The sequence below is a fragment of the Lucilia sericata genome, unplaced genomic scaffold (genome assembly GCF_015586225.1).
Source record: "Lucilia sericata isolate MDLA Ls3-8-SP2 unplaced genomic scaffold, ASM1558622v1 Contig000363F_arrow, whole genome shotgun sequence".
NCBI classification, from domain to species: domain Eukaryota; kingdom Metazoa; phylum Arthropoda; class Insecta; order Diptera; family Calliphoridae; genus Lucilia; species Lucilia sericata.
This window is the reverse complement of record NW_023994382.1, coordinates 202,600-228,942: the sequence shown is the minus strand read 5'-3', so window position 1 is coordinate 228,942 and position 26,343 is coordinate 202,600. Positions and strand designations below refer to the sequence as shown.

Here is a 26,343-nt window from a genome sequence, read left to right as displayed (position 1 = left end):
GTCACATTCGGAAGGACGCAGTGGCAACATTTTCAAAAAATAGGACAAGTTTTTTACGCCAAAGCGTAAAGATACCTTTTAGAAAACTATAAAATTGTTATATGTTCTTAAAGAAAATTTTATTTTATTAATAAAAGAGTTAAGACACATTTTTGGCAAAAAAAAAACGCCAAAAATCTAAAATTTTTTGAATTTTTAAATAAAAAAAATGTATATTTTTGGAGCAGTAAATGATATTGATCTGAAATTTTTTGTATATTATTGGAAATTTTGTTGTCTAACTAACAAGAAAAAATTGAGTCCATTTGGTCCAAAATTACGCCCGGTATTCAAAAAAAGGCGGACCAAGGTATGGTAAATTTTGTATCAATAAATTTTTAAATGCCTATAACTCGGATATTATACGAGATAAGTAGTATGTCCAAGCATGTTTTTTCAAGATCTCGTCGAGCGCTTTCACAAAATATAAAATTTTGTGAAAAACAAAAAAATGGCACGAGTTTAAAAATTTTACATGTCGTAGGTACCCTACTTTGAGCCGCCACAGCGCCTTCCCTGGGGCATCTGCAGGGTTCATCTCCAAAACTTAAACTCGAATACTCCTTGGCTACGCTCACGCCAAATTTTATCCCGATCGGATCAGCCGTTTACTCCTTGGCTACGCTCACGCCAAATTTTATCCCGATCGGATCAGCCGTTTAGAAATGCCAGATTTATTTCCAAAAAAATTCCATTCTGCCCCACTGTGTATCCGTTCCAAGGTTTTAAGTAGGAAGGACGCACAGTGGTATAGGAAAAAAAAGAGGGAAATAATTCGGTAACTTCTAAACGGTTAATCCGATTTTAATGAAATTTGGTATGCACAAAGAGGAGGTGTTGTCGAGTTTAGGTTTTGAATTTGGACCTTATAGGCCAACCAGGGGCCCGGCGGGGGGTCCTCAAATTAGGACACCTCGGCTATGTTAAATTTTTAAAACGATCCTATTTCTTCATTTGAGTTCCGATTTAAAAAAAATTCAAAACTGTATATAATTTTTGAAAATTAAAAAATTCGCGGAATACTTTTTTAAAAAAAATTAAAAAATGTTTTTTATTCAGTTTTTGCGAAGATACAATTTTTTCAAATTGCAATAAAAACGTTATTTATGAATATTTTTTGATGAAATTTTACAGTTAGGTAGATTTTTTTACTCAAAATCCAAAATTAAATAAAAATTTCGAATTTTCTTATTAGAAATTCCGGAATTCTCAAAAAAGTTTTAAAAAATCCCAAAAATGGAATTTTTTGGTTTTTTGCCTATTATATCCATACCAGGGGCAGGGTTATCGAAACCCGTTACAAAATGATTAAGAACATATTGAGTCATATAAAACAGGTCACTATAATTTGATATCGACTATGCGATTTGAGAATTTTTGCTCAAAATTGAATTTTCCATAAAAAATAGGGTTTTTTTGGATGGACCTGGTCCCCTCGGTATCAAAAATTTTTAGGTTTTGTTTCATTTATCGTACTTTATGTAAAGTCAGCTTTCCAAAAAGTATAAATTCTATATACATCTTCTTAGAAACTTTTTAGATAACTTAAAAAGAAAAAGATACTTTTTTCCCAAAAAAATGACAAAAAATCGCTTTTTTTTATTTTTTAAATTAAAATGCCTATAACTTTAAACTCAGTCATGATTTTTACATAATTCTTTCACTGCTTGATATATACACTTGTTGTTAAGCGAATAAAAAAAAAATGGCGAAAATCGGGAATATTTGGACCCGCTATTATCAAAAAAACTAAAGTAAGGACGGTAAAAATTTTAAAATTTTAATTTTCAAATGCGAATATCTCCTAAACTATAAGAGATAATTTACTGCATTGACGACATTTTTTATAGTGCTCGATGAGGAGATTCTATATACGAAATTTTTTTTAAATCGGAACTCAAATGAAGAAATAGGATCGTTTTAAAAATTTAACATAGCCGAGGTGTCTTAATTTGAGGACCCCCCGCCGGGCCCCTGGTTGGCCTATAAGGTCCAAATTCAAAACCTAAACTCGACAACACCTCCTCTTTGCGTATACCAAATTTCATTAAAATCGGATTAACCGTTTAGAAGTTACCGAATTATTTCCGGGAATATTTGGACCCGCTATTATCAAAAAAACTAAAGTAAGGACGGTAAAAATTTTAAAATTTTAATTTTCAAATGCGAATATCTCCTAAACTATAAGAGATAATTTACTGCATTGACGACATTTTTTATAGTGCTCGATGAGGAGATTCTATATACGAAATTTTTTTTAAATCGGAACTCAAATGAAGAAATAGGATCGTTTTAAAAATTTAACATAGCCGAGGTGTCTTAATTTGAGGACCCCCCGCCAGGCCCCTGGTTGGCCTATAAGGTCCAAATTCAAAACCTAAACTCGACAACACCTCCTCTTTGCGTATACCAAATTTCATTAAAATCGGATTAACCGTTTAGAAGTTACCGAATTATTTCCCTCTTTTTTTTTCCTATACCACTGTGGGACGTAAGACTTATCGGTCGATAGGACTTAGGTGTCGCATAGCTAGGTTTCCCTGGTTTGGGTATAAATATTACCCTTGCATCCTGCCATTTAACTGGGGTATATGCCAATTTTAAGCATGCAGTGAATATCTGTGACAGATGTACGGAAACCAGTCCCGCCTCCATCTGCAAAAGTGCCGGGAAAATTCCATCCGGCCCTGCCGCTTTATAGGGAGCAAAGCTCTTGATTGCCCCTTTAACCATGTCAGTTGTAATAACTATTTCCGTGTTACCCTCCCCTTCCTCCAATATCGGTTCATCTATGTTATTCGATATACCGGGTGGGAAATGAGAATCCATTAGGAGTTTCATTGTCTCCTCCATATCCTCAAGCCTCCTGCCCGTGTCATCGATCATAGATTCCGGTTGGTTACTGTGAACGGTTACGCTATCTACCTGTTCACAGAAAAGTTTCCAGGAGTCTCGTTTGGCTTTTCGAACGATTTTCTTATATTCACCAAGTTTATTACGATACTCATCCCAGTATACTGCGGTCTTTTTACGCCGTGCCCGGTTAAATAGTTTGCGAAGAGTCTTCCCAAGGTTCCGGATCTCCCCAGTTACCCAGGGTTTTTCCTGGGCAGATCTCCGCTCTCGCAGAGGGCAGCTGTCCTCGAACGATTCAACCAGGGCACTTGTGAACGTTTCCACTTTGGCATCTATATCCTCTTTATTTCGACATTGAAAAGTGTCCTGACCTAAACGGTTCTTTAGTAAGGTCCCGAACATTGTCCAATTAGTTTTAGACTTATTCCGAAACATTATCGGCTTTGGTGGTGGCCTTAGTATTTTGAATCTTATGTACCGATGATCAGAAAAGGAGTGCTCATCCGAAACTCTCCAATCCTGAATTTCGTTTTTAAGCTCTTCTGAACATATAGTTATATCTAATACTTCTTCTCTGATTCTATTGACGAAGGTAGCTTATTACCTAAGTTCAATGTTATCAAGTCTTTAGTATTAAGGAAATCCATGAGTGCTTGTCCCCTGCGATTGGTGTTTGTACTACCCCAAGCTACATGGTGCGAGTTGGCATCACAACCTATTACAATTTTCTTATTTTTTCTTTGTGCCTCTTCAGCCAGTTTCATCAGATCCGACGTTGGTGGTAGTGTCGGAGAATCGAAAGGCAGGTAAATAGATGCAAGAAATATGTTGCCACGACCTTGCTTCAGCACCGTTGCATCCGATGTTGATAATCCTGTTGAGAGGAGAAAACATAAGTTCTTGTGACATAAGATACATGTTCTCGGGCGAGATCCTGTATCAGCGTAGAAAAGTTGGAAATTTACGTGATTTAATCCAGAAACCTTGTTGCGAATCGTCCAAGGTTCCTGGATTAAAGCTATATGTATTTTACCTGTGTTGATTTTAGCCACCAGAGCGTTGGTAGCTGTCTCGCTCCGATGGAGGTTTATTTGGATAACCTCAATCATGGTCATCCATTAAACTGTCTTCCAGCGAGTTGGTGGTCACCTCCTCGCTCTTTGGATTTGACTCCTCCGGATAGCCTGAAGTGGCTATTAATGCAGTGGGTACTGTTGATGGCACTGCGGTGTCCTTATCAGGTTTATTTGGATAACCTCAATCATGGTCATCCATTAAACTGTCTTCCAGCGAGTTGGTGGTCACCTCCTCGCTCTTTGGATTTGACTCCTCCGGATAGCCTGAAGTGGCTATTAATGCAGTGGGTACTGTTGATGGCACTGCGGTGTCCTTATCAGGCATAGGAATAGCAGTATTTTTAATAGACACATTCCCAATTCTGGAGAGCACTGCTGTTCTGTCTTCTGGCGGGTGAGTGATTTCCTCCTCGCTTTGAGGATTTGACTCCTCAACATTGCTAGTACTTGCTAATGATGCTTTGGGTACTGTCTTAGGTGTTTTAGTGTCCTTTTCGAGGCTTGTTGTAACAGCCCTTTCAATCGGCGCCTTCCCAATTTTGGAAAGGGCAACTACACTTTCTTCTGGTGGGTTAATGGTAAATTCCTCGATTTTAGGATTTGACTCCTCAACGTTATCAGTAGTGGATACTGATGCTGTGGTCTTAGGTTTTTTAGTGTCCTTTTCGAGGCTTGTTGTAACAGCCCTTCCAATCGGCACCTTCCCAATTTTGAATATGACAGATTTAGACGCGAAGTAAGCCCTTCCTTTATTCTTGGCAAGACTAGCCATGGATTTCTGGTCGATACCTATTACAAATAAAGTTCCCTCAGGTTCTTCTTTCCTGTAAAAGACATCCCATTTTTCCACGGCCAGCTCAGCATTTTGACCTCCAAGAATTTCCAGTATACGTTCATTAGCCAGTTTACTGCCCCATCCTTTTATGTAGACAGTGGACTTTAGAAGCACCGGAAGCTCGCTCTTCTTTGCCAGTCCCAGTCTTTAGGGTGCTAACACATTGTTGAGATGCCAACCTCATCAACATCACGCCCATGCTGAACTCACAGCTCTCGCTCTCTATTGGTTGTTTGCCCTTTGAAGCGATTGCATGGTCCACTACCTTATTGTTGACCAGGTTTCTATTTTACTCTGTTGGTCTTTTGGAATTTTTATATTTGTTTTTTCCAGTTTTTTGGTCCGCGGGGAATATAATATTCCCAGGTGGTGGACAATCTCAGCTTAAGTGAAATTAAAGCTGGGAGAGAACAGATGGTCCATCACCACCCCCTATCCGCCACCCGGGGACGCGCTCGGTAGGAAAAAACTGGAAAACTCCCCCGAGGCTGGAATTAATTTAAGTAATTTAGAAACAGTTATTTTTTCAACGGATTAGCACCAATTTTGAGGAACTGTTAAGGAATTATTAATTTATTTTAACTCGGCGGATTTCTGGAAAATCGATTTTTTGGAATATTTTAGAGAATACGTATTAATTCTTTCCTGTTGCATATTTTATTATTTTATTAGACCAGATAATATTAAATATATATTCCAAATTTTATTCAAATCGGACATTCCTAACCCATAAAATGTGGAGTTGAAAGGTCAAATTTTGCAATATTTGTGAATTCTCAGTATAGCATGTTGAAATATAATAACAGCAATAAAAGTAAAATTAACCCTATAAAATCCATGGGGCAAATTTAACCCCGAAGTTCAGAAAATCGTAAAAACACTATCCATTTGAATAATGCTCTATATAATTAGAAGAATAACAGAAATAAAACAAAAAATTATACCTTAGGCAAAAAAAGCTTGTGAATTAACCCTTTTTGTACATATAAAGATTTTTTTGACATATTATGTCGCATTTGTTGTCTCTTTTAATGAGAAACAGACGAGTTTATAATTCGCTCCGCGATTTTATTAAAATATATTGGTTTTTTAGTGCTCTTAAATATAAAAAAATTCGCGATTGGACGCAAAAAATATTTATATTTACAAAAATAAATTATATTAGTGATAAAAAAATATATTACTGGTGACTATTTAAAGATAAAAAAGGGTGAAACGAAAAGAGTAAATAAAAATGTAAACGATCCAAACTACAATAAAAGTTATTTAAACGCCAAACCGATTGAGAGAGTTCGCTCTTGTTCCCCCGCATTACAAACTAATGAGAATAATATTACAAAAACAGTATCACCTAAAACACCTCGTTTAGAACAAAACACGAAATAAAATAACAAAAAAATTTAAACAACAATTACTTCAAACAACAGTGTCAACAATGATAAATACACAAGCTTGTGATAATCCACTAACAACGGCTATTGAGAGCTTAAATGTGAATAACACTAAATCAACCGCTGGTAATAACAAGGACGTATCAAAGGCGCTATACCCAAAACTGGAAATAAGATAAGTATAACAAAATCCTCAGTTCTTCCAGGTATGCTTCGATATATAAATTTTAACAAGCGAAATTAAAGTCCACAAAAAATGCTACCATCTGGGAAAAGGCCAAAAACGTCTGATAAACCCTTGTCAAATAACCTTTTTGCTCTCTTAGGTGAGGGTGAAAGTGTTCCTCAAAAAAATGATAATACCAATCGTAAACCCTTAAAACCGCCACCGATACTTCTTCGTGAGCCTAGTTCCAACAATTTAGTAAAGTCTTTTATTGATCTGATTGGAAAAGATAATTTCCACATTGTTCCAACCAAAATAGTTGTATACACTGAGGATTGCTATAGAAAAATCTCTCAATACCGAAACAATGACAAAAAGAACTTTTATACATACCAACTTAAAAGTAGCAAAGGCTTAATAGCAGTCATAAAAGGTATAGAGTCCAGTGTTGAACCAAATGACATTAAGGAGGCCCTAGAAGACCAGGGCTATCAGACAAAAAATGTAGGCAATATCTTTAACGAAGATAAAGGTCCTCAACCAATGTTCAGGGTTGAGTTGGTACCCGTTAATGTGAAGTTAGGAAAAAATGAGTCCCATCCTAAGATGTTCTCTATAGATATTCTCTAAGATATTTGTTGAATCGAAGAGTGAATATAGATGAATCTCAAAAGCGAAATAGACCGGTCCAATGTAGTAATTGCCAAGAGTTTAGGCATACAAGAAATGATTGTACTCTACGAACTGTATGTGTTGCATGCGGAAACCTTCACTCTTCGTCACAATGTGACATAATTAAGAAGGGTCTCGACAGAAAGTGTGGAAACTGCGGAGGCAATCATTCTGCTAATTATCGCGGTTGCTATGTCTACAAAGAATTACTAAAAAGATTGAGAGTGAGACAAAAACAACTGAAAGGTGAAATAGTTGTTACACCACCAGTCAATTCTAATTTGGATAAAAGACCACCAAACTATACATATGTCTTTCCAAAGGAAAGTACAGGAAGTGCTCGTCAAAATGGACAGACAACTGTCAGCTCTTATGCCAGTATTTTAAAAATGAGTAGTCCAAAACCTAAAGTACCCCTTTAAGAAAATCAAATGGAACCTTGGCACGGAGTGCTATGGAAAAAGCCACTGTATTTGCTGATCACCTTAGTACGGTATTTCAACCAAATTCCCCGACAAATGATTTCGAGTTAGAAGAAATCCCAGCTACAATAGCGTCAAATGCTAACTCGGAAGATATAAACGTTGTTATAAAAGAAAACTTAAACTTGAAGAAGTCACCAGGATATTACTTAATAACACCAAAAATGATTAAACACCTACCTAACGTGGCAATACTGTTGCTATCAGTGCTGTTTAATGCGATCTTAAGACTAGGTGTTTATCCCAAAAATTGGAAGATTTCGCAGATAATAATGATACCAAAGCCCGGAAAAGACTTAACCTTACCAAGATGATGGTAGACCCATTAGCCTACTTCCTTGCCTGTCAAAGCTTTTTGAGAAAATACTCCAAAAGAAGATTTTGCCATAACTAAATGATCATAAGATAATCCCAGTTCACCAGTTTGGGTTCCGTCAAAACCATGGAATTATTCAACAGGTTAATCGTCTAACTGAAGAGATACGAAAGCCTTTTGAATCAAAAAAATACTGCTCTGCTATATTTTTGGATGTTGCTCAAGCAACAAAGTTACCGGTTATTTAAAGTTATGTACAAACATTATGTGACAAGGAAATATACTAATGCCTACGCTTTATTTAATATATACCTCAGACTTGCCTACGTGCGACAGACTAACAATTTCTACGTTTGCTGATGACACTGCCATTATTAGCTAGCACGAAAACCCACATATAGCATCTAGTCAACTGGCCGACTACCTTAGATGTGTCGAGACTTGGTTGAAAAACTGGAGAATACGAGTCAACGAGTTGAAGAGCAAACACGTTACATTCGCCCTGAGAAGTGGAAATTGCCCTCCTGTTACACTTAATAATGTTAACATACCCCAGTCTGATTATGTCACATACCTTGGAATACATTTAGATAGACTACTTACTTGGCGTCGTCATATTGAAACCAATAGACTTTGTATGAAGTTAAAAGCATCTAATCTACACTTGTTAATCAACTACCAATCTAAACTAAGTCTTGACAATAAAGTCATCCTGTATAAAACTGTTTTAAAACCAATTTGGACATACGTGGGATTCTGCATGTAATACCACTATTGATATTATACAGAGAGCACAATCTAAAATTCTTAGCACCATGGCGGGAACACCATGGTATATAAGAAATGAGTTTATTCACCGGGATTTAGAAATAAATTTAGAATAATAGAAGGAATTTTTAAAAGTCTGACAAAAATATATGATCAAACTACAAAACCACCCTAACCCATTGGCAAGTCTTCTCCCTTAAATTCAAACAGAATTAAGGCTTCGCAGTGGCGATCTTCCACCCCGCTAAGTTGAGGACAACTTGATCAACTTGCTCTCTTTAGAGAGTAAATAATTTTAAGTTTAGTTTTTTAAGATTTGAATACATTTCATACAATAAATATTAAAAATGACATTATTTTTTTAATCAGATTTTTGTTAAAATTTGTAATATTAAGTCCATTTTAACATTAATAAGAGAAGGAATAAACCAAGACTGCTTAACGGATTTTAAAACACAATGGGTATTTTTACTCTGCATGAATTTTAATCCAATCAAAATCAGTTAATTATGATGAATTTTAATCCAATCAAAATCAGTTAATTATGATTTATCTTATTTTATTTTTATCAATATCACGCAAAAAAAATCATTTAAATATTAATAATTAAATCGAAATACCATTATTAATGCATTTTCAAATAAATATAATGCACCAATGAAAATTCGCCTGAGAAACATCGAATATTCATTGGTTGTAAGAACTCATTTAAATGACGAACACGCTAATATCAAAATCATGCATGTTTTTTTTTTTTTTTGCTTATACATATGTATGTATATAAGTTAGTCATTCAAAAATGGTGTGTTATTATTCCATAGGAATAAACATTAGAAAATTGTTTAAGGTTTTGTAGTGAAATTTTATCAAATTATTTCAGCTTGAAACATCACAATCACATCACACGCTTTTCAAACTTTTAGCGCTTTATAAGCTGCGTTATTTCGATCTTTCTTTTAATGTTTTTTAAAGACTATTACTGTTTTAAAAACAAAATTTTAAGTTTTTGTTTTGTTTTTTAATATTTTTCATTCATTATTGGTGAAATTTATTTCATTTTAGTTTATTTTTATTCCACACAAAAAGACATTAGCTGCCGACGCGTCAAAACTTGCTGAACTTTTCGCGGCAGGCGCGATACAATCTACTGTGTGTAACTTTTTAAATGAAAATCTGCCATTTCAATTTTTGGCAGAAGCCTATAACGCGCTGCCGCGTACAACGCTTGTTACGCTTGTATTTATAAAAAAATCCTATTTTGCTTTTAATGCACACAATAGTTAAAGCACACTTTAACCTTTAAAAACCATTAAGCGACATGGCCACACATCAAATTTGTTGACTCAAAAGGTAAGTTTTTGATTGTGTTAGTAAAAAAACTCACACTGCATATATACATGTGAGTTTTTTTTTCACTAACACAATTAAAAAACTTACCGTTTTAGTCAACAAATTTGATGTATGTGCGCAAGGTACAGGCCGCAATTTTCAATATAATTTGATGAAATTTGGACCAAGCATGTTTTTGTCATGTCACATGGACGAAGCCTATTGAAAATGGTTGAAATCGGTTCATTATTTCACCTAGCCCCCATACAACCGTACCTCCCGATTTGGACTTTTTATGCCATAATTACGTGAAATATACTATTATCTCTCTAAAAATTGGCACAAATTAGCTGCACCCCCCTTTAAAAAATGTCTTAAACGTCTAAAATTGACTTGTAACCATTTGTATCGCAATGAAACTCAACAAAACTAACTGTTATTTAGAAATATATCCTTTTCCCAAATTTAATGAGGATCGGCCCATGTTTGACCTATACTCCTATATGAAGCCTCATTTAGAAAATTAGTTTTTTATCAAAAAATTGCTTACATACTTTGCAATTAAGGTAAAATTCAACATAAAAGTTTCGTTATGAAAAATAAAAATTTTTAAAATATACTCCCATGGTGTTGGGTATTATATGGTCGGCCATGCCCGACTATACTTTCCTACTTGTTTTTCTATAAAAACATACCAAAAAAATACACAAAGTTTTATTGTCAAATAAAATATTTTATACAGTATTTAATTTTTCTTGTTTTTGAGAAACAAAACTCGCGATATCAATGTAAGTATTAATTGAAAGAATACGATTTATTGTTCTAATTAATAATTTTTATTTTATTAAACAGATTTTTATCATCATATTCAAGTCTTTTCAAGATTATGAAGTTAACGATTTTGGGGGTTGAAAGGAAAGGTAAGAGTTATTGCCCATTAGCTCAAAGTAAAAAGAGAGCTGCGCTGAATTTGGCATTAAAGTGTGGTTTTCTAGATATCATATCATATTTTTAACTCTCTTCCTTCATTGAGATATCTTAAGCTGTCCTAATTTATTCATAAAAATTATTTTTGATATGATATCACTTCCTTGTGCTGAGATATTGCCCTTTAAAATTTTGGCAAAATCTTTTTTGTAATAGTAGTTCATTCACACATTAGGTTAAATATCTTAATTTTTAAACCTTAAAAGCTCGCACTCTAATATTGTCTTGAATATGGTAAAGAAGTTCTTTTTAATCTCGAAAACCTGATGTGATTGAGGTCAGATAAGCATTCAACGCAGCTCGTTGCTTTTTCTAATTATGTCGCCCTGTGGTATTTTAATTTAGCTTAATTATTGTATTATAATTGCAGTTGCTGGGAACATGATAAGGGAGCCGAAGCACCCCGACGACATAAGAAGATGAAAATTCCCGACAAGTGTGTACCGGCTTCTTGTTTGTAGAAATATATGTATATGTATTTATATTAGTTATCCATATTTTTTCGTGATATAAATAAAAATAAATGATAAAAATGTAAAATTAAACGATAAAACAGTAATTGTTAATAATTTTGTAGGTAAAAATGTGTCAGTAAAAATTACTGAAAAACAGTCGTTTTCGATAATTTTGTGGTAAAAATTTGTCAGTAGAAATTACTGAAAAAACATTAGTTTCTAATGTTTTGTAGTTTGTTTTTGTTAGTTAAAATAAAAGTAAAAACATTTATTTTTACGTAAATTGTTAGTCAAAAAAACAACATTTGAAAATAATTGAAAAACTCATTTGATTCAAATGAAAAGTAAGTTTGTAGTCCGTTTTTTAAATGAAATTTCATTTGTTTGAAATGATTTTTCAGTTGAATTTAACTGATTTTAAGATTTCGTTCGAAATTTGGGTTTAGAGACTTTAAGGGGTATATTTGACCTATTATAATACCATGCAGCGGATGTTAGCATTACATCCATAACATCATAACATGTACACAACACGATCGCAGACGAACTTCTAAACAAGAGCATCGAAAGAAGAAATTGCAAACACAACTTGAAAAAACAAAAAAACTAGCAAAAACAAGAGCATCTATATATATAAAAATGAATGTGTGTTTGTATGTATGTTTGTTTGTGCTTTATAGACAGCTAAACGGCTGAACCGATTTCCTTGAAATTTTCAGAGTGTCTTCAGCTATGTCCGGAAGGAACTATAGGCTACCTTTTGTTTTGGAATTTCAAGTAGGCGAGGTGCCACGCCCACCTACAAAATAAGTATTAAAAGTATTAAAAGCAATCTCAGAAATTGCTACAGCTAGAGTCCTCAAATTTTGTATGAAAAACTTTGACATTCATATGAACACATGTTGACAAAATAGGCAGCATGGTTACAGTGGGCGTGTCACCTCCCATATAAAGAAAATCTTAAATTAGTATATCTGAGAAAATATAACAGCTAGAGTCCTCAAATTTTTTCGGAGCCACTGTAACATGAATATTTAGGACGGACTACCAATAGGGGGTGTGGCATCTCCCATAGGAATTAAATACCAAAATTCGGAAAACTATTGGAGTTATAATCTTAAAATTTTGCACGAAGACCTTTAACATCCATATGAATATTTGCGAGAAAAATGGGCGGACTTTCATAAGCGGGGCTGGCACCTCCCATATGAATATATCTATCTTCTATATATATATAAAAACTAGCTAAAACCCGGCGTGCTTTGCTACTCCTGTCGATATAAAATAAAAAATTTTCAAAATATATTGATATACATTTTTTGTTTATAAAAATTTTATTTTTATTTGTTTGTCACTATCCAAAACCATAAAGTAATAAGACAAAGGAAAGTTTGATATTTAAAGTATTTTATTAATTAACTAGCTATACCCAGTGTGCTTTGCTACCCTAAAAGGAATATCTATATATATAAAAATGAATGTGTGTTTGTTTGTATGATTGTATGATTGAACGTTATAGACTACTAAACGGCTGATAGACTACTTTTTATTTTGAAATTCCAAGTGGGTTAGGAGCCACGCCTATATTAAGAAAATATTAAATCCGTATATTTTAGATAATATAACAGAGTCCTCAAATTTTGTCGGAGCAACTTTAGTGTCAATATAATTATTTAGGACAAAAAGTAGGCGGACTATCATTAAGGGGCGTGGCACCTCCCATATAAATTAATTACAAAAATACGTTTATCTTGGAAACTATTACAGTTAGAATCTTCAAATTTTGCACGAAAAACTTTAACATCCATCTAAACATTTTGGGTAATAAATTGGCGGTCTACCCATGAGGGGAGCGGCACCTCCCATATTAATTAAAGACAAAAATTCGTTTATCTGGAAAACTAATGGAACTAAATTCTTCAAATTTCGCACGAAGAACTTAAATATTTATCTGAACATTTTGGAGGAAAAAAAAGCGGACTTTTATCTGGGGGGTCTTGAAGCCCCCACATGAATCAAATAGAAAAATTCGTATATCTGAGAAACTATTAGAGCTAGAATCTTCAAATTTTACATGGAGAACTTTGAAATTCATGTGAACATTTAGAGCATAACGGGCGGACTTTCAATGGGTGTCTTGGCACAACATGAATTAAATACAAAATTTCGTGCATATTGGAAACTCTTATATTATTCAAATTTTTTATAGATAGAAATTGGCGATAGATAGAAACTGGCGAACTTGCAATAATTTGCTTGACATCTTTCATATGTAACATATAATAAATCTGGTATTTATTTATACATATTTCTTTTAGGGTAGCAAAGCACACTGGGTATAGCTAGTAATTTATAAAAACAACGTACACCCTAAATAATTTTCTAGAATGCATAACAATGAAAGTAAATAAGTTCATCTTGCTTCATATTTTTTGTACATTGAAAAAATGCCAATAGTGCGTGTGTAGTGGTGATTTTTTTATCTGCCTCTCTATACGCCGGTTTATGATCTAAACCAAAGGTGGCCAAACATGCCCCTGCGTGCATTGTATTATTCTCACTTATACACATGCAATACGAATATTCTCAGCAACAAAACAAACTATACACAAAACAAAAACAACTTAATTTAGTTGCTATCTTTATGAAATGATACACAGAGAATATTTTCAAAAGCCGTTACAAATAAATGTTTGTATGAATACTTTTTAGATAGATTTATTAGGTAAATAATTATTTATTTATATTTTCATTTATTTAAGCAATTAATCGCCAAAATTTTATCGATTAACCGATCAACGGTTAATCGTTTGAACATTTATAGACGTACATTAGACCCACTCACTCTGTATGGAAAGCAAAAACGTGTTTTTGTCACCCCTCTCAAAATTTACCTTACTTTGTTTTATGATGATTCCTAAAATATTTTAAGTCTAGCGATGGCCGTTCGTGAGCTGGACCAAATTTAAAGAAGGTATTTTTTAATTATTTTTTTTTAAATTTTAGTTTTGTTTTGAAACAATATATTCAATATGAGGTATCGTTTGAAAGGGGTTTTAAAGCCAATGATGTATTAATCATAAAAGACCATCTGCTCATAATTGTCATATTCTAAAAAATTAAAAATTTTTAGGTTTTTCACTAATATGAATAAAATTTATGCACAATTTTCCAAATTTTGCACACCACTAGACGCGGCTTCAAAAACCTTTCAAATGATACCACATATTGTATATTTTGTTTAAGAAAAACTGTAAAATTTTAAAAAATAACTAAAAAGGAACTTTTTGGTAACCAGCCCAGCTCGCGATCGATAGACTAAAAATATTTTGGGAACCATCATAAAACAAAACAAAGGTTTTTTGAAGCTGGGTAAAATTTTGAATTGAACATGAAAAATCGTGTCCTCCATAGGATATTTTCTTGAAAACTGTCCAGCTCACGAACGGATAACACTAAACCCAAAATATTTTGGGTAACATCATATTACATAACAGCGAATATTTTGAGGGGGGTACTCAAGCACCATTTTTTGTGAGTCGGTCTAACGTACATACATTTGTTCATAAATACTTCAACACACGCATTAATATATTCATACATCAACATATGCATCAATACATCTTTTTGTCAATACATATATAAATCGATGTATACATTCCTTCTGTTGTTCATTTATAATACAAACTAGCATACCCTGGGTGCTTCGCTACCCTAACAAAAATTAAATACATACAAAATTTTGTTTACTTTTATAGAAAATTTCGAAATTACTATTAGAAAAAAAGTACTATAAAATACCTCTTATTTAATCAAAAATTTTATGTTCCTGTGTTCAATATTATAAACAATTCAAAAAATATAATTTGATGAATGAAAAAGTACCAAAAGTCCCTTTCAGTAGATTCTCATTCACTAAGGTCCCAATATTTTAAATTTCTATGTTCAATATCGTAAAAATATCAAAAAGTACCATCGGAAAAATGAAAAGGTACAAAAATTTCTCAATAAATTCTCATTTAATAAGGATGTGTTCCGGTTAACCATTATAGAGAAACCAAAAGGTACCATTTGAAGAATGGAAAATTACCAAAGAGTACCCACTTACAGAATATTATGTATGTTAAAATTTATGTTCTTAGGTTGAATATTTTAGAAAATTCAAAAAGTACCATTTATGAGATAAAAAGTACTAAAAAGTTCTCTCTTAAAGAATCTTATTCAATGAGGACCGTGTATATTTAAGAATCATGTGTTTTGAATTCATATTATAAAACATACAGAGTATCATTTGAAGAAAAAGTACCAAAAGTGAAATAAATTCTATTTTAGTGGAAAGTACTAATAAAAATAGTACAATTTTTCCCCTTTTCGCTTAGAAATATACTTTATTGAGAATTAAGTTTAAATCGAAAAGTTTTCTTAATGTGCTAAAAAAAGTACCAAAATACAGTTTTCTCCCTTTTACACCCAAAAAGGGCTGAATTTAAAAAAAATACGAATCAGGTGTCTCCTAATTTTGGGAGATATATTAAAAATATTTACAAAAATGTTATTTTGTTTATTAGTTAAAAAGTTATATAGGGCTAAAAAAGGTACCAAAATCACATTTGTTACACATTTTCACCCCTTATTTCAAAAAAGTACCAGACACCCATGTGCTTATTTTAAGAGTAGATAATATGTGCATTTTTCTTGTATCACTAATATTAGGTAAGATAATTAAGAAAACCCGTTTTTCCCCTTTTTAACCCCTAAATGTACAAATTTCCAAAAATCCCTCCTTAGTGGATCTACATAACCAAAAACACATATACTGTCAAAATTTCATGATTCTAGGTTCAGCCGTTTGGGCTGTGCGATGATGAATCAGTCAGTCAGTAACGCTACTCTTTTATATATATATGTAGATAATATGAATAACACAAATAAGTACAAACATATAATGTTTTTCAGTGCAAAGCACACATATTTTAATTTATATTCTCTTTTATATTTTACACTACACCACATGCTTTTTAAAAATTCTCTTTCTGCCCACCGTTGATCTAAAAAATCTAAATAAAGACCTAAAAGTCTCGGTCCTAATGAGATAGTGGAAGTCAAAGGCCATAAGTATAAAATCTTTGCATATATCTCTATGATTGTTCGTCGTACAACTTTTGATGTTATTACAACTTTTGTAAAGAATACAATTTCCGATATTATGCTAAAGATTATTTTCGCGGATCAATAGTTGTTTTCGAATTATTTTCTTTAGCAGTGCTACTTAAAAATATCAATTAGATTAACACTAATAAAGATATTGCAATTACTATTCTTGCATAAATTATCAGAAAATACTTATTTTTATTTAATTCTTATTAAATCATTTATCTTAAAATTTCGACTTATTTGCACAACACACTGTGGTATAATTCGGTAACTTCTAAACGGTTAATCCGATTTTAATGAAATTTGGTATGCACAAAGAGGAGGTGTTGTCGAGTTTAGGTTTTGAATTTGGACCTTATAGGCCAACCAGGGGCCCGGCGGGGGTCCTAAAATTAGGACACCTCGGCCATGTTAAATTTTTAAAACGATCCTAAATTTCGTATATAGAATCTCCTCATCGAGCACTATAAAAAATGTCGTCGTAGCAGTAAATTATCTCTTATAGTTTAGGAGATATTCGCATTTGAAAATTAAAATTTTAAAATTTTACCGTCCATTTTTTTTATTCGCTTAACAACAAGTTTATATATCAAGCAGTGAAAGAATTATCTAAAAATCATGACTGAGTCCAAAGTTATAGGCATTTTAATTTAAAAAAAGGCGATTTTTTGTCATTTTTTTGGGAAAAAAGTATTTTACCGTCCATTTTTTTTATTCGCTTAACAACAAGTTTATATATCAAGCAGTGAAAGAATTATCTAAAAATCATGACTGAGTCCAAAGTTATAGGCATTTTAATTTAAAAAAAGGCGATTTTTTGTCATTTTTTTGGGAAAAAAGTATTTTTTTCTTTTTAAGTTATCTAAAAAGTTTCTAAGAAGACGTGTATAGAATTTATACTTTTGGGATTTTTTTAAAACTTTTTTGGGAATTCCGGGATTTCTAATAAGAAAATTCGAAATTTTTATTTAATTTTGGATTTTGAGTAAAAAAATCTACCTGTAAAATTTCATCAAAAAATATTCATAAATAAAATTTTTATTGCAATTTGAAAAATTTGTATCTTCGCAATCGGATTAACCGTTTAGAAGTTACCGAATTATTTCCCTCTTTTCAAATATGTTTAGAAGTTGCAATTAAACTTTCAATTTCCACAAAATTTCATAAAAATCGGTATGCGAAATACAGCCTACTTCGTTTTTTCATATAAGTACCGCAAGTACTTTAAATAAAAGATATTAACGGAAGGATGGACTAGATTGAATCGACCCATAAAGTGATTTTAAGTTGATGAGTGCACCAAAAGATGATCCATTATTTACGGTATTATTATTAACTAGTTAAAAGTAAAATATTATTTTGGCGGATTTATGATTTAAATCAATATAGTTTGAAACACATAGGACATTTTGTTGGTGCATTTAATATATGGAAATCACATAGGTGCTTTTGCTAAATCCTAAACCAATTAAGATATCGATAAATGCTTTTGTACACATAAGTATAACCAGTAGAGCTACAAATTGCAACAATAAAAAAATCCATATAGTACTAAAATTCAAAACAGGTACGATATGTAAGTCCGCTTCAAAAAATGACTTCAACGCATTAAAAAATGCGAGCATAGCGATGAAATTCGACACAAATAAGTTTCTTACAAACCAAAATATGTATAACACATATAACACTCTTACTTGTTTTCTTTTAATTTTTGCAAATATTGATAAATTTCTTTGATATTTGACTAATTTTAACGCCGGCTAATATATTTTGCATTCGTATAATACTAATTAATATAATTTACATTATTAAGTACTTTATTTAACCAACAAACTTTGAAAAAGGCAAATCAAGTGATTTTGTCCATCACTTGGTTGACAGACGGGTATTTCCAAATTGCCTAAAAATAGTGCTGGCCAATTGGAATATTGTGAAATATTCATACATTAATCTAATAATGCCTAGATGCGATGTTTGTAACACATTAAAATATTGTACTATACCCACCTTAAAGTATACCGATCGACTCAGAATCACTTTCTGAGTCGATTTAACGATGTCCGTCCGTCAGTCCGACCTTCTGTATGTTCATGTAAACGTTGTTATCAAAGTACAGGTCGTAATTTTCAATATAATTTGATGAAATTTGGAATACATGTTTGTTTTGAATATGGTTAAAATCGATAAAAATTAAAAAATTATTTCACCTAGCCCTCATACAACTGAACCCCCGGAAAAGGGCTTTTGAGCTCATAATTATGTATAATATAAATGTATCTCAACGATAGTTCGCACAACTAAGGTTTATACAAGCCTAGATGACCTTGCCGAAATGATCGGACTTCATTTGACCCTAGCCCCCTTCAGAAAGTGACTTGAATATCCGCAGTTCATTTATTAACACTGTTATTGCACTGAAATTTATCACAGAGAAATATTATATAAATACAAATCTATTCAGCCCATTTTATCGGGATCGGTCCACATTTGGTCCTATCTTCCATATAAAGCCCCTTCTAGGAAATTAGTTGTTAGTCAATAAATTGCTTAAATAAATCGGAATCAAGGTAATATTCAAGATAAATGCTTTATTAAGTAAAATAAATCACATGTAATATTCATAACTGGTGTAGGGTATCATATGGTGGCAGAGGTGGGGGTAGTGCACTAATTTTTAACTATCACTAATAATTAGTGGTAGTTCAAAATTATTCACTACTTTTATTTATGTTTAGTGATGAATTGAAAAATATAAGCCTCACTCAACAATAGTGATATTAAAATTTTTAACTAATACCCCATTTACACATACACGAAATCTAGTACTTATGAGATTTCGAGCAAATCTACTTGATTTTAACTAGATTTCCCATACAAAACAAAATCTACTTCGTAACTAGATTTCGTTAAAATCTACTCAAAATCTAATAGTTTTTAGTGATGCAACTCAGTTTTTTCCTAAATAATACTAAAAAATACGACACTACACAAGAAAAAAGAGGAAAACAAAACAAACAAAAAAAAAAAATTAAAATGTCGACAAAATTTTTATAAATTGAAAAACATGAATGAAAAGTTAATCTAAAATAAAAGGTAATGTTATATTTAAATATCTATTTTTTTTATTTTAAATGGAATTTTGATAAATATCCCATTTTTCCTTCTTATTTTTCATATCTCACACTTTTTCAAGAAATATTAGAAAAAATGAAATCTTCTTAAATGTCAAGAATAGTAAGTGTAAACGGACTAGATTTGGAAAAAGATTTTAAATGAAATCTACTAGATTTCGTGTATGTGTAAATGGGGTATAAAAATATTTTAAAAATAGTTAAAATATTTGTTTTTACAGCCTAGTGAAATATTCTTTTCTACACTAAATTATTAGTTCAAAAAATATTCCTGCACTATTTTTTTCAAAGGAGAAATGTTTCACTAAATTGAAAGTTTAAGTTAATAGGTCAGTCTAGAAATGGTTCAAGTCATGAATTCATTCAAGTCAATGAATACAACTTTCATTATTTACAAAGTTTCCAAGCTATTGCTTAATAAAAACATCCAGTAACCACATCATTTTAGCAACTGGCAACGCAGCTGAAGTGGCAATCGAGATACATAATTGTCCTATTAATTTATTTCTCCGAGGAGAGTCCACCATTCCGTTAAAAGAAAATAATCGTTCTACTGGAACAGTTTTGGAATTCAGGTGTTTCATTTTTTTAAAGCATGAAATGTTTTTTGAGTAGCTGCTTATATGGTGTCATCGCTATCAAAATCTGTATTTTCCATTTTAATAAAAAATGAGTGCAAAGAAAATTATTGCAGACTTTTGTTAGTGACTATTTCAAATTAGAGTGTAGTGCTTTTTTCTACACTATCACTCAATTGAGTTATAGTTAAAAAAATAAAATTATCACTAAAAAATATTAGTGCTAAAAATATAAGCTTCACTACCACTAAGCTGATGAAAATTAGTGAAAAATATATTTTTTGAAATATTATTTAGTGCTAGTGAAATATTGATTTAACTAAATATTTAGTGCACTACCCCCATCTCTAATGGTCGGCCACGCCACTATGCTTTCTTACTTGCTTTATTTTCAAATTTTTAAACGTTAAAATTTGAATTTTTAGATTTTATTTAAAAAAAACATAATTAGTTTTCGCTATCAACCTAAAATTACCGAAAAAAAGTTTTATCTGAGAAAAATTTTTTTAAAATCAACTTATTGTTGGCTTAAAGAAGGGTCGAGCCAACAATAAAATGTTTATATTTGTCATTGGTTTGACGTTTATAAATACGATTTTCCCGAATTTTACCTAAAATTGTTTAATAAACCTAAAACAAGTTTTTATAAATACAGCCGTTGGTCTTTAACCTTTTCACGCACAAAACTAAACCGCTGGACTTCTTATGGATATCATTTTTGATGAAAAATGGAAAAAGTCTTTTCGAAGGATATCGTAGGTATTATTATCCTTTTAGCGTGTAGTGACATCAAATTCTAAAAAATAACAAATTTTTCTTTGAAAATAACCATTTACTCTAGCTGTGAACTCAAAGTTACGCTCTAAATCGAGAAGAATTAAAAAAAATCGGTGTCCCGTATTCATGATAGAGTTAAATCAGCCAAAAAGTGACCCATGTTAGAGGGTCAAATTGTTGTTTACCTGGGAAAACATTCGAAGTATTTCCAAAAGAATCACATTTATGAACACTTCAAAAGTAGCACTAACTGAATTTGTTTAGCATCTAATGAAGTGAATTTTAATGACTTCCAATTAGGGTTGCCTGCCTGGCTGGACTTGGCTGGATTGTCCAGCTTTTTTGATGCTTGTCCAGTTTCAAGCTAAAATTTAATTTGTCCAGCTAAATAGATTTTTTTTAGCACACTGCAATAATTTTTATGTTATCTTTGTCAAATCATGTTAGCCAACACTGATTGTACATTTGTTATACAACTAAGTTATGATTTCCCTCTTCTACCGTTTGTAACAATTTGCATCAATTGTTACTGGATTCCGTTCGCGTTCGAGCGATAAAAATTACAGTTCGTTGATAGAGAATTTTTTGATTTTACTGGATATTTTTTCCCCAGTAAAAAATATCGAACTTATATTCACAACATATGATTGTTTTATGAATATGTAAACAAACCAAAGAAATCGAAAATTTGGTAAATTTTAAATTTTTTGAAAAAAATATATAAATTAATAACACACGAATATTAAAAAATTATTTGTAATTAAATTTATTTTAATTTTATTTATCATAAATTAGTTTTTAAAAGAGTTTATTTGTTGTGAAAAATCATAACAAATATTGTCAATCTAGCATTTTTAAAACAATTTAGTTTGTCTTTCTCTTAGCGATTTTGTGTAAATTTTTATTTTAATAAAATGTTTGTATCATAAAGTTTTAAAACAATAATATATTTTTAATGATACTACATATTTTGTTAACTTTAAGTATCCATTTATTTATAGGAAGAATCAAAGTTTCAATTATTAGTTTTTTTTTTGAGATTTCAGCAAAAGGGCATTACTAATCTTTGTTTATAAACAAAAACTTGTAAATTAAATTAAAAATTAGTAAATTAAAAATTACTCTCTATCATAAAGTTACTGGATATTTCTTACAGGAAAGTACGCGAAAAGACATATTATTGCGAGCGATAGTCAATTTCTTTACGTACGGCTTACGTACTTATGATTTTTAAAATTTAAAACTTCAAAAATGGAGCTTTTTCACATCTTTTGCTCTTAAAAACTAAGTTAACGAAGAGATCGGGGAAAACTAAAAATATATTCGTACTATATGGACTATAACAAAACGGAATTGGTATATGAGAACCCCTGCATTTTTTGGTGTATCACTGTGAAATTATTTACACAAAACCAAAATTAACATTTTCTCGGTATTTTTGTATGTCTAGCTTTTTTTGTTTTGTCCCGCTTTTTAAACCCCGATGTCCAGCTTCTTGCGAATCGGATTCTGGCAACCCTACTTCCAATGGAGCGAAAATAATTCTATTTTTTTTTTTTTCAAAACTGATGGAATATTTTTTTGTATCAACATTTTTTAGTTAAAAAATTAACATAAAATCCCAAAATAGGTTTAATGTTAAATGTATGTTATTCCTTTATTTATGTTAATATTATTTAAGTCAAATTAGTTATATTCTATAATAATACAATTTCACTTCTAAATAACTTACAAAAAAAAGAACATAAAAATTACTTCTTGAGAATGACTTCAGAAGTAGTGAATGTGGAATCAAATAAAAGGGCATCCCCCCTTCAGGTCTTTTCAGTACTTCCAAAGAGTAGTTTCTTCTTTGGAAGTTCTTTTTTGCTGGGTATATTTTTTATATTATTAAAACATATTTATTTCTTTTTTTTTGAGCCTTAATGTATACCTACTCTGTTTTAAATACTTTATAGAAATCAAAATTTAGACATGCTTACTTGTTATTAAATTAAAAGTTCATATGAAAACTTAAATGTTTTACAAAAATAGTCTGTAAATTTTTTAAGATTTTTAATGATATGATTAATGTAATATATTATGTATATTAGAGTGCCCCGAGGAACAGACTTATTAAGAATTTTATGTAGGAATACCACTCAATCGATGCGTGTTAATATACTCAACACGAGAAAAAAAAATTGTCCTCAGTTCCCTACAAGCGATTGAAAATCCTGAAAAGAAAAATATTTAAAAAATAGTTTGGCATTTGGTTTATAGTCCGTTTCAGATTTTTTGGATTTTTTTTTTAAATTTATACGCCTCTTATAACACAGTCCAACAAAAAAAGAAAAAAATCGTTAGACATCAACCAGATGATATACGTCTGGAACTATAAATTTAATGGAGAATAACTGCGTTGTTAGTTTTTCATTTCGTGATCCTGTGTGCTTTTTAAAGGACTGTGTGCTTTTAATACATGTGCTGTTAGTACATGTAAATGTTAATTGAATGATTTAACAAAGTATATATGTATATTAACAAACTACGTTCTCTTATTTCAGGATATTCCAACTACACCTTCAACACGAAACTCAAAAACAATTACTTCTTCAAAAACATCAACAATACGCAAACAATCTCATCGAAGTAAGCGCAAGAAACGTAAGATGGTCTCATCAGACGAAGATGAAGAATACAGTGATAATTAATATTAAAATAAAAAATTGAACTGTTAAATTGTTTTACAACACGTACTATTATATAACATTAGTTTTGATTTTTAGTATAAAAAATCACCTTTTTTACAACATGTACAATTTATATATTACAAATGAAAAATTTAGTTACATTAGTTACATTTGTAATTTTAATACAACTTTCTAAAATAATTTGTTAAATATAAATGTATATCTGTAGCGTATAACACTAGGATTAAATGCTTATTTTTATTTTAGATAAATAAAATTATGTTTGTACTGTAAATATAAAATTTTTGGAAAATAATATTCAAAAAATAATAGAGCAGATTGTACACAACTTTTTAACTCTAGCTTAGATATTGAAAACAGTTTGAAAATTAAATGTTTTCGCTGCTGAAGTTTAACTTATTAAAGTAATAAATTTTATTATTAATAAACAATTTTATTTTTTGACAAAAAATGGGGGATATATTGATTTTGTCATTCCTTTTGTAACACAACGTAATATGAAACCTATGAAAGTATATGTTCTGATTTCTTATACGAGTTTACGACCATCTAACTATGAAAAATTTTTTCATTATTTCGCAATCGATAAATCAACCACTGGCTTGATACAAGTGATTGATATAATTGAAAATATAATTTTCTCTAGATTTTAATATTTAAAAATATCATAAATCACCGAACAAAGTTATGTAAAAAAGTTATTTATATATCATGAATTCCATGAGAAATTAAGAATTGACCGATGGTCTTCAGATTTCTTTAATTTTTGTAAACTCATAGTCAATAACACATACAGTCAAACTCGTTTATAACGAACTCCGCGGGACCAGTTAAATTTGTTCGTTATAAGCGAAGTTCGTAATAAAATAGGTGAAGTTTTTATAGTTCCAAAAATAAAGTGGCATTTTACGAAATTTTAAAAATATGATTAAATTTATTAATATTCTTTACAAAAAAAAAACACCATTGATTTTATTTGTTCATATTTTTCTTAACAAATTTAAGTTTTTTTTTTTTTTTTTTTTCAACAAAGCAAAATATATCCTTATGATTTCAACACATAATTTTGAAGTTCATTATAAAAAAAGAAAATTGTATGAAATTGTACTTGAGGGACTGAAAAAGTAGTTCGTTTTATACTGAACTTGAAAACTTGTTCGTAATAACCAAGAATTCGTTATAACCGAGTTCGTTATAAGCGAGTTTGACTGTATAAGACATATCTACATTAAATTCTTAAAAATTCCAAAAAACGTGAGTTTTTTATATAAAAATTAATGTGTGTTTGTATGTATGTATGTTTGGACATTATAGGCTACTTAACGGCTGGACCGATTTTCCTGAAATGTTCAAAGGGCCTTCCTATATATCTGGAAGGAACTATAGGCTACTTATTATTTTAAAATTTCAAATGGGCAAAAAGCCACAAAAAAAAAACACATACAATAAATATATAAAAGTCTAGCAACAGCTAGAGTCCTAAAATATTGTATAGACAATATTGAACCCAAAAAAGAAAACCTTAAATTATTTTATCTGAGAAAATATATCAGCTATAGTACTCTAAATTTTTCGGAGCCACTTTAGTAACAACATGAGTACTTAGGACAAAAAATGATCGGACTAGCAATAGGGGGCGGTGCACCTCTTATGTATATGAATTAAATACAAAAAATCGTTTAACTGGGAAACTACGTGAACATTTTGGGGAAAAATTTGCGGACTAGAATTAGGGGGCGTGGTACCTCCACGTTTAAGCGAGTTTGTTGCGAGCTGCATTTTGGTAATTGCTCCTTTTAATGAATAATACTATTTTTAACAACATTAGAATCTAATGCCAATTTTATACATCTTTGCTGTAAGATTCTACCGAGTAAACCGTTAACGGTACATAAATATAGTTTGCTACCAAATTAAGCTTGTTCGTTTTACACAGTCTTAAGATATTGATGTTGTCTACGACAAGCACTACGTGCACTTATCTTTACACAAAAACCTACAAACCTTCTACGAGGTAATATTTTGTTTTTAAATAAAAAGAGATCTACGTCTCATAAAACTTTGAAAAATTTTTTTTTTTGTTTTATTTTCATAAAAACTTGGACAAATTGGATTGATGCCAAACAATTGGTCCTAGCGAACCGGATTTCTGAATTGAGTACTGGATTTGTTGTCATCTTTTAAAGTCCATCATTCTCAACAATACAGTTCACTGGTAATATACTTAATATTTATTTCAACGAAACAATTAAGTTGTTTTAACGCGCCCACATACACAAAGTTCTTTTTGTATTTTTTTTCTTCATTTTTACTTTTAATATTTATTACAGTGCAATCTATCCTTTAATAAATTTTTTTGAAATTTTACTTTCTTTTTTGCTCCGACTGACAATAAATTAAAGTTATTTTTTATTTTTAATAAATTAGTGTTTTATATTTTCTTTTGTGCTTCATTTGTTTACAGATTTACATCTATAAATATATAAAAACAAAATACATATACGGTTAATTAGCTATTGTCACGTTTGTTGATTGACATTTAAAACTAATTATAATATTTTTGTCGTGAATTAGTTCTGATTTTTAATTTCCTTACATTTTATTAATTTTTTTGAATATTAAACATGTCTGTTACGCC

General features: G+C 31.0%; 1 protein-coding gene across 1 annotated transcript in view; it reads left to right on the top strand.

The window, feature by feature from the left end:
• Window positions 1-24,142, top strand: part of LOC119604111 (nipped-B protein-like) — a 174,570-nt gene extending 150,428 nt beyond the window's left edge. Inside the window, exon 10 of the mRNA XM_037956564.1 lies at window positions 23,559-24,142. Within this exon, the coding sequence (XP_037812492.1) occupies window positions 23,559-23,705 (147 nt within the window). The 3' untranslated portion in view covers window positions 23,706-24,142. The remainder of the gene's footprint in view (window positions 1-23,558) is intronic.
• Window positions 24,143-26,343: the final 2,201 nt, after the last annotated feature.